This window comes from Bombyx mori, chromosome 11, assembly GCF_030269925.1.
Source record: "Bombyx mori chromosome 11, ASM3026992v2".
In the NCBI taxonomy this organism is placed as follows: domain Eukaryota; kingdom Metazoa; phylum Arthropoda; class Insecta; order Lepidoptera; family Bombycidae; genus Bombyx; species Bombyx mori.
Genome location: NC_085117.1, coordinates 10,455,247 through 10,464,654, shown reverse-complemented (window position 1 = coordinate 10,464,654; position 9,408 = coordinate 10,455,247). Strand labels below are relative to the sequence as shown.

At 35.9% G+C, this 9,408-nt stretch overlaps 1 protein-coding gene across 1 annotated transcript; it reads right to left on the bottom strand.

The window, feature by feature from the left end:
• Positions 1 to 8,038: 8,038 nt before the first annotated feature.
• LOC119629179 (histone-lysine N-methyltransferase SETMAR-like) lies at positions 8,039 to 8,600 on the bottom strand. The gene is made up of 2 exons (XM_038014219.1): positions 8,435 to 8,600; positions 8,039 to 8,382 (listed from the first exon to the last, which is right to left on the bottom strand). The coding sequence occupies exons 1-2, from the start codon at positions 8,598 to 8,600 to the stop codon at positions 8,039 to 8,041; spliced, it is 510 nt and encodes a 169-aa protein (XP_037870147.1).
• Between the last annotated feature and the right edge of the window lie 808 nt (positions 8,601 to 9,408).

Here is a 9,408-nt window from a genome sequence, read left to right as displayed (position 1 = left end):
CCAACGGTTTAGTAGACAAAATGACGAGGCTCAGCTTTCTTGGCAGATAAATTGTTAAAGCTCTTGTTTTTTTTTAATTACCGTTACTATTTCATGTTGTTTAGTGAATCAATTTCAACTCTATAAAGTTTGATATTGATATACATATTATAATAAAAATTTAAGAATGTTACAAAATAAAAGTAATTTAAAATTATGCTCTTATAGCCGAGGTAGCGTTTTTGATTATATATTTTTAACTCTTTCTTAACAAGGCGTCATAAAAGAAGAAATATAAATTTCCAGAATGATAAAAACACATTTTTGTTGCGACACACCTGTAATAACGATTCATTATATAACAATGAATGTATATATGAGTCGTCTATTATCAAAGGTGGCAATCTGTGCATTTGGACAAAAAAATGTTATTGATATGTCAATACAGATTGATTTGAATATAATCGTCTCCTTCAAAGAATACGGTTCAAAACCTGCATTAAATAAAGGTTAATAGTTAACCTGTTATTTATCTAAGATGTCGTTCCGAAGAGTTTTGTGACTGCCAATGGAATACAAATTCAATAATTCGTTTTTCTGATTTACCAATAATTGTTCAAAAGTCAGATTGCCGGCTTTGATAATAGTCGACTAATATAAAACTACAAATAAATTAGTATATCTATAATGCTTTTTTTTTATTGCTTAGATGGGTCGACGAGCTCACAACCCACCTGGTGCTAAGTGGTTACTGGAGCCCATAGACATCTACGACGTAAATGCACCACCCACCTTGAGATAAGTTCTAAGGTCTCAAGTATAGTTACAACGGCTACCCCACCCTTCAAACCGAAACGCATTACTGCTTCACGGCAGAAATAGGCGGGGTGGTGGTATCTACCCGTGCGGACTCACGAGAGGTCCTACCACCAATAACGAATAAAAATGTATAAATAAAACATTTTATATCTATGTATTTGGAGTGTTATTTCAACGAGAATAGGAGAATAGGGAGACCTTAATATAAAACCGTTTCCCCGAAATATTTTAACATAAATATATATTATTTTTTTAATTTTTATTATTTACTAACAATCACGCCTCGTTAACTGGTCCCGTGATAAGTTCGTAAAGAACTTGTGTTACAGGTACCAGATAACGGAAATAAATGTAAGATTTTTATTATACACATACATATATTTAATATACATCCATAACCCTGGAAAAGACATTTATATTTATCATACAAATATCTTCCCTTGGCGGGATTCGAACCCGCGACCCCCTTGTGTAGTGACTATGTCACTTACCACTACACCAGACGGCCGTTTATATAAATAAATTATAATACAAATCGTAGTAAGTATAAATCGTAGTATAATATAAAAAGTAGTAATATATAAATTACATACTTTAGTTACTTTGTTTTTCTTCTGACTTTCGTCGTTCGTGTTTGAAGGTTAAATCTCTGAATTTCAATGTATTATTCCAAAAGTGTTCTTTATTTGTAAGGTATACAAAACAACGCCGCTTAGTAGAAGTAGTAGCTTTGTAGAAGTAGCCCCCTGCATTGTCAATTGTGACGAGCGAAGTAACCCACTGATTTTCTTGTCGGATTTTCTCAGTGAGTCGTGAATTCGATCCGGTGGTATATTCTGCGAAGCACTACTCTAGGTAGGGCTAGTGTTAGCGAATTCTCTCAGATTGAGCCCATGAACTCACCTACCCGTCCGCGCGTATCATGAATATCCCCCTTAGGCCAACATTTAGGTTCGAATAGCTAGAGAAAAAAAAGGTGTTTCTGTGGTATGTTTTTTGTTGTAATTTTTTTCCTTAGATCGGTAGATGAGCTCACGGCTCACCTGGTGCTTACTGGAGTGGTTACCGGAGTCTATAGACATCAACAATGCAAATGCTGGCACTAACATTGAGACTTCTATTCTAAATCTCAGTTTTTATGATTAAATTTCAGGCTAAGAAACGTATTACTGCTTCACAGCAGAAACAGACGGGGTGGTGAAAACTGCCCGTGTGGGCTCACAAGACGACGCGCCGTATCACCAGTAAATCTTGAATATTCATTTTTAAAATATTTTTGTTTATGATTTAAAAATAATGTATTTTGTTTTTGTTTTCTAAAAAAAAATCTCTCGCACACGTTGCCCATAAAAACTGAGCCGTTCAATTTTATTAGTCAATCGTAGATTTTTTTAGAGAGATCAATAGTTTACTACTAGTCGAAAATGAGTTCTAAATATAATTTTAAGGCACCCACCCACATACATTGGTTTTTATTTATAGTCTGAACGAATCGCACGGGCTTTATTGTAACGAAACGATAATTTGCGCCACATGGCACGCATTATATTTGTTGGAGAGATGTAAAATTTATAGCATCATAAATATATTGAACTTGTCATATTTTATAACGACGTACATATTTATATAATAATTTAAATTTTAGTGGAATTTGAAATGTATTTTTAGCGAAAAAAGACTCTTCAACATTCATCGTCATTTCATTAACAAATAATCTTTACAGTACTATCAAGATTAATATTACTTTTACATTCTGAAGTTAGCTTTTGTTCTATTTTTGTATGATAATTGATATGTACCTAACTCAAATATTTTTTCATGTTTTTCTTGTTATCATTATATCTTTTCATGAAATTTCTTAAAACCTTTTTTCCTTATTATTCATCTCGAACAGTTAATTTAAAGGCCCTGCAGCCTTGCGGTCTGATATAATTATGTTGTCAATCCATGCCGAGCATGTCAATTTATGTCTATGAACTCCGGCGTTCATCTAGTACTATCTGAGCCGCTACTAATAAAATAAAAAGGCCCATGTTTCCAGCATATACATTCAAATGAGAATAAATCGTTTAAAATCTATTTAATATTAAGTGAAGCAAAAACTTGTACCCCTTTTAACGAAAATTGCGCGGACGAAGGAGTACGAAATATCCCATACTTATAGATAATTTTTATTCTAGATTCATCGAATTAGAAGGTGCATACTAGCAGTGCTTCGCAGAATCTACCACAGGATCGGAGAAACTCAGTGGGCTGTGTCTATGGGTTAATTCGTTCGACGAGCCCTTCGTCGCAAGCGACGGGTTCGGTGAGGACGGTGACCGGTGCTTGAGGTACCTAAAAGCACCGTTAATGGATCGGGAGGATCCGTAATGACGTGCTTTGGGCGACGTCGACGGTTTACCATTCGGTCTACAGGATCGGGTATGTAGTTTCCAGCGGCCTCGACAAGAAGGTTCTCATGTCGGCGTACGCAAACGATCCCATTCCATACAAATATGAGCTAACTTTTACGCTATCGAGAAAGTCAAAAAACTCGTATTAAGCACACCGAATGTAGAAAAAAAAACTACCTGAGGGTATGCGTAGGGGATAGAGTTCGTTGACATTTAACAATCCAGCGCCTTTGGTAGGTGATCGGGTAAGACCGTTTTTTATAAACATTGTCCTATTGTTAAATTCTATTCAGTATTCAGGTCTCCGAATCGTTAATGAATATTCGTAGCATTAAATATATTCAAACGGCACGAGAGACTCGTTAACATTGTAGGTAGTAAGGTAGTAAGGTAAGTAAGTAGGAAGATCTTCCACCGAGCGGGTGATATTGCTCGATAGACCGACGGTCCGAATATTTTTGTTCGGAGCTTGTATATATGCAAGCTTATCTTGAAAATATTGTAAGCGATATTCAGACATTTGTCAAATATCTTGTGTTGTATGATGGCTACCCGCCACATACCTGAGTATTTTAATCCGCTCTGGTGAAAAAAAAGAATTACCGCTTTAAATAAAAAATTTGAGAGAGTTCCCGAAATAACAGTATTTTCCGTTGTTGACGACGCACACTAAACACAGCCGAGGACGGATTATATGGAAATTATACTAACTAGAAGAGGCATAGGTTGCGTACCTTTGTTTTTCTAATATCAAGTCTTCGTGGCTTGATGTAAACGTGTCGAACGACTGTATGCCAAATGCAGCAGGCAAGGACCAATTTTATTAAATGAAATACGTACCTTACTATGCTTTTGTTTAACCTGGTGTTAAGTAGTTACCGGAGCCAATAGACATTTACAACGTAAATACCGCCACCCACCTTGAGATCTGAGTTCGAAGATCTCAGTGTAGTTACAACGGCTACCCTACCCTTCAAATCGAAACGCATTACTGCTTCACGGCAGAAATAGCCAGGGTAGTGGTACCTACCCTTGCGAACTCACAAGAGTTCCTACCACTAGTAATTACGCAAATTATAATTTTGCAGGTTTGATTTTTTTTACACGATGTTATTATACAGATAAAACAATTTCCACGAGGAAGAAATAAAATCGTCTATCTAATTAAGCCCTCAATGATGTCAATTTGCGTAATTTCTACACAATTCAGGCAAAAACCTCAAGTCACTGCACAGAACATGTATGCAGACAACTATGAATTATGATGTTAAATAATATTTAATGTTTCAATTAAACCCACATGGAACAATTTACAAACTCAGTTTACGAAATTCAATAAAATAATGAATTTCATTCGCGAAAATATAGACACGTGCTTCGATCAAGACACGTGTTAAATTCAAACAGTCAACACATTCAGAATGACATATAAAGTAGTGCTCGCAATTGTCAGTAATAGCGTCATGTGAAATGTTGCAATAGTTTTTTTTATTGTTTATTTATTGATTAGATGGGTGGACGAGCTCACAGCCCACCTGCTGTTAAGTGGTTACTGGAGCCCATAGACATCTACAACGTAAATGCGCCACCCACCTTGAGATATAAGTTCTAAGGTCTCAGTATGGTTACAACAGCTGCCCCACCCTTCGAACCGAAACTCATTACTGCTTCACGGCAGAAATAGGCATGGTCACAAGAGGACCTACAACCAGTAATTACGCAAATTATAATTTTCCGGGTTTCATTATTATTACACGATGTTATTCCTTCACCGTGAAAGTCAATCGTGAACATTTGTCAAGTACGTATTTCATTAGAAAAATTGGTATCTGTCTACGGGATTCGAACACCGTTGCATCGCTAGATACGAATGCACCGGACGTCTTATCCTTTAGGCCGCGACGACTTCTTGTTACTTGTCTTAGTTATAGTAGCTACAGTCAAAATTTGATGAAGATGATCATTAGATTCTTCGACATTCATTTTCCTTAAACCTAGGAGTCTCAAAACTGAAGTATCATATAGTGCAAAGTTATATTAGAAGTTACAACCTAACAATTATCCCGAGGGAATGTATACCTATTGTATAATTACAACAATTATCATGTGATAAGTACAAGGGGTACGTTTCATTTATGATAATTATTGTTACGTTTACATTCTGCTACGATATGTATGAAGTTGTTAGCGAAACGCGAATTAATGTTCTCGGTGTGATGCTCCTACGATAATAATGTTAATAAAACTAGTCACCGGGCCTGAGGTAATGGTTGTTTGCGTTTTGCGTTAATCATAAAATCGTTTTTAACAAATATTCTCAACTTTGTTTCACTTATAATCATTAATACTCGATCTTGAGGATCTAATTTTACAATTTTTGAAGTTATACTTCTTTAGGCGCGTTATGAAAAATTTATGAGAGTGAAATTTTACGATGCGCGCGCACCGTGACACAAAATTAACAGAAATGAAGTTGCCCACAAGTGCTCCAATACAATTGAGGCTAACTAAACGTATGTATTATTTAGTAATATAAATGACAAAATTATTATTTAATATAATTCATACTAAATATTATTAAATTATTAACGTTAAATATTTATTATTAATTATTTAATACTAAAAAAAAAAAAGAGTATAACTTCTTACGCGCGTACATAAGTACACGCACCCTTTTTTTTAATTGATTATATTCATAAATTTATTGAGTACATTGGTGAACTTATTTTCTAAGCCACTCATCACTATTCAGCCAAGAACAATGCAAAAAATGCATTTGTTGATAAATGAAAGTAAAAAAAAATATATACAATATAATTCAATACATAGGATATTATGAAGCGTTTTTTGGAAATCGATACGACCTAGATATCAATCGGACACGTGAAAAAACAACGTTAAAGATGTGTGATCTTCATCGGAAAGACAAAAACTGATATGATTATCCTAAAATGTATGTTTAATGTTATTATCTTCTTACATATTTATGATTATGTATCAGACTCGTATCTAGCTCAAGTTATTTATTATAAGTCCACTCATCGACACAGCCCACTACTGAGTTTCTCGCCGGATCTGCTCAGTGGGTCCTAATTCCGATCCGGCGGTATCTGTAAAGCACTGCTTTTGCTAGGGCTAGTATTAGCATAATTTTTTTATTGCGTAGATGGGTGGACGTGCTCACAGCCTACCTGGTGTTAAGTGGTCACTGGAGCCCATAGACATCTACAACATAAATGCGCCACCCACCTTGAGATATAAGTTCTAAAGTCTCAGTATGGTTACAATGGCTGCCCCACCCTTACTACTACACGGCAGAAATAGGCAGGGTCACAAGAGGACCTACCACCAGTAAATTCTCTTAGGGCGAACCCGTGAGCTAACTTACCCGTCCACGCGTAGCTGGATTATCTCCTTAGATCAGCGAATTGCGGTAGGATGAAAAAGACCATAGGTACATTTTGTGTTACAGTGAATAATTTATCAATTTAAAAAAAAAATCAGGCTTATAAACTGCTTGTAAATGATGTACACGTAACATACTTATTAAAGCAAGTGAATTTTGAACGATATAGAAATAAAACCCGTAATTAATTTACAGTTTGAAATTTGTAATACAAAATTAATTAAGGTCATTAAACTTTTTACGTACATTACTTATTTGTTAGGCGCGATGATGACGGATAAATGCCAGTGCAAACCATTTCAAAAATTACTGCGTATAAATTTAAACCAAACAAATGTGTTTTCGTTCTTTTGCGCGCAATTAGAAGAAAAAGAAACAAATCGATGACACATAATGATGTCTTATTCACTGAAGTTTAACGACATTGTGCCCGCCCAATGAGGAAGTAATTGTCGCTTGGCTACGATCTCCGGTTAACGTTGTGATTCAATGAATATGCTGCAAATGGTAATATCGTGTGCTTGTAAATTTATTCATTAAGATCCCCTTCATATTGTGATGCGCTAAAAAAGAGAATAACAAGGATGACCTCGTATTTTATTTTATAACTAGCGGCCCGCTCCGGCTCCGCTCGGGTCTTTAAGAAAATTTTCAACGATATTTGACGTTTTATTTTTTTAATTAAAATAAAACTTATTGCGGCATAACTATAATAGTTGGACATATGCTGTCGCGACACTTTTTGTAAATAATAATATGTTCTACAAAGTCGTGGTACATCATTTTATTCTATTATCAATAGGTTTCGCAGGGCACGCGATGTAAAGAATATTTTAGGTAATTTTTTTACACATTGGGTTACATTATTGGAGTTTTAGTAAAGATCCCTATTTTTTTTTAAAAAGGTTATAGCCTATGTCACTCGGGAATAGTGTAGCTTCCAAACAGCGAAAGAATTTTTCAAATCGGTTCAGTAGTTTCGGAGCCTATTCAATACAAACAGACAAACAAATCTTTCCTCTTTATAATATTATATTAGTATAGAAATGCGCAAAAAAATTGTTTTTTTGTCGTATCACTCTTGTCGGAGCGGTCGTGATCATCATTCAGTATTATTGCTGTGGACAGATGTTATGTGCCTCACGAGCAATCGCCACTTATCCCAGTCTGTGGTGAGTCTGGTACACTTATGTAAATAATCGCCAACTGCCGGCTTGACTTGTTCGGTCCGTCGCATGGGTCACATTCCACGTAGTCTGGTGCCTTCCACTTCGCCCTGAACCACAAGGCGCTCTATGGAGTCATTTTCTCTTTATTTCATTTATATATTTATTTCATCTTTCCACTAGTACCAAAAAATAAGATACTACAAGGGCGGAATGATAAGTAAGGCTAATCCTAACAATAAAACACTTAACTTTTCGTGATAAAATTAAATTTATTTTTTGACATAGTCTCCGTGAACGCACTTATTCCATGTTCGTTCTAAAGCAGTAATGCCTTCCATAAAATGATTTCTTTCGAGGCCTGCAAAATACTCCTCTACAGCGCCTATGACTTCATCACTTGTGGCAAATTTCTGTCCGCCCAAAAAAGTTTTGAGCTTAGGGAATAAGTGGAAGTCTGATGGCGCTATATCAGGCGAATAAGGTGGGTGGGACAGCAAATCATACTTCAATTCGTTGATTTTTGCCATAGCTTTAACACATGTGTGAACCCTGGCGTTGTCTTGCGGGAAGATGATTTTTTTTTCGCCAAATCTGGTCGTTTTTGCTGAATACACTGATGAAAATTATCTAGAAGATTAGCGTAGTATTCTCCATTAATCTTTGACCTTTAGGAAGGTAAACTATCATCAAGATCCCATCTGCATCCCAAAAGACGGAAGCCATCACTTTTCCAGCCGACTTTACAGCCATGGCTTTTTTGGAGCCGGGCATCGCGATTGCGGCCACTGTTTTGATTGAATTTTTGATTCTGGCGTGTAATAACGAACCCATGTTTCATCTGTTGTTACAAATCGACGTAAAAAATCGGCATTATTACTCTGAAACGGTCCAGACATTCTTTTGACTTTTGCACCCGAATATTCTTTTGATCGTGCGTAAGCAATCGCGGCACCCAACGGGCCGATGACTTTTTCATGTTTAATTCCTCACTTAGGATATGATGTACCCGGTCTTTTGAGATACCTGTAGTATCAGCTATTTCAGATAACTTCAATCGTCGATCTGTTAAAACCATATCATGTACTTTCACGACCATCTCCGGAGTCGTGACGCTTTTTGGACGTCCGGGGCGGGCTTCATCTTGGACATATGTGCGACCGCGTTTAAACTCAGCCACCCAGTTTTTTACTGTGGCATAAGAAGGAGCACATTCACCCTAAGCATTATTTAACTCGTCATAGATATCTTTCCCTTTCGTGCCCTTCATATGAAGAAACTTTATCACCGCTCTTTGTTCAATTTTATCCATTTTGAAAACACTTGACGAAATATATTTTCAAATGACAAAAAATCAATAAAATTTTCACGCCACCAAATTCAATTTTAGAACACAGGTAGCCAGAGATACGAATTTAAAAATGACATATATATTTTTTAAAGTTTAACTTTTTAAATAGTAGAGGCTAGTTACTTATCATCCCGCCCTCGTAGTTTAAAGCTGTGACTTTCAAATGATCTAATACTATGAATTAATTATACTTAATTACGGTCAATTGCCTCGATAAGTAAATCGTTAAACTAATTACGTAATCATTAAAATTGTTTGTGATCTTCCAAGAATTATGTTGGGATAGTTAAC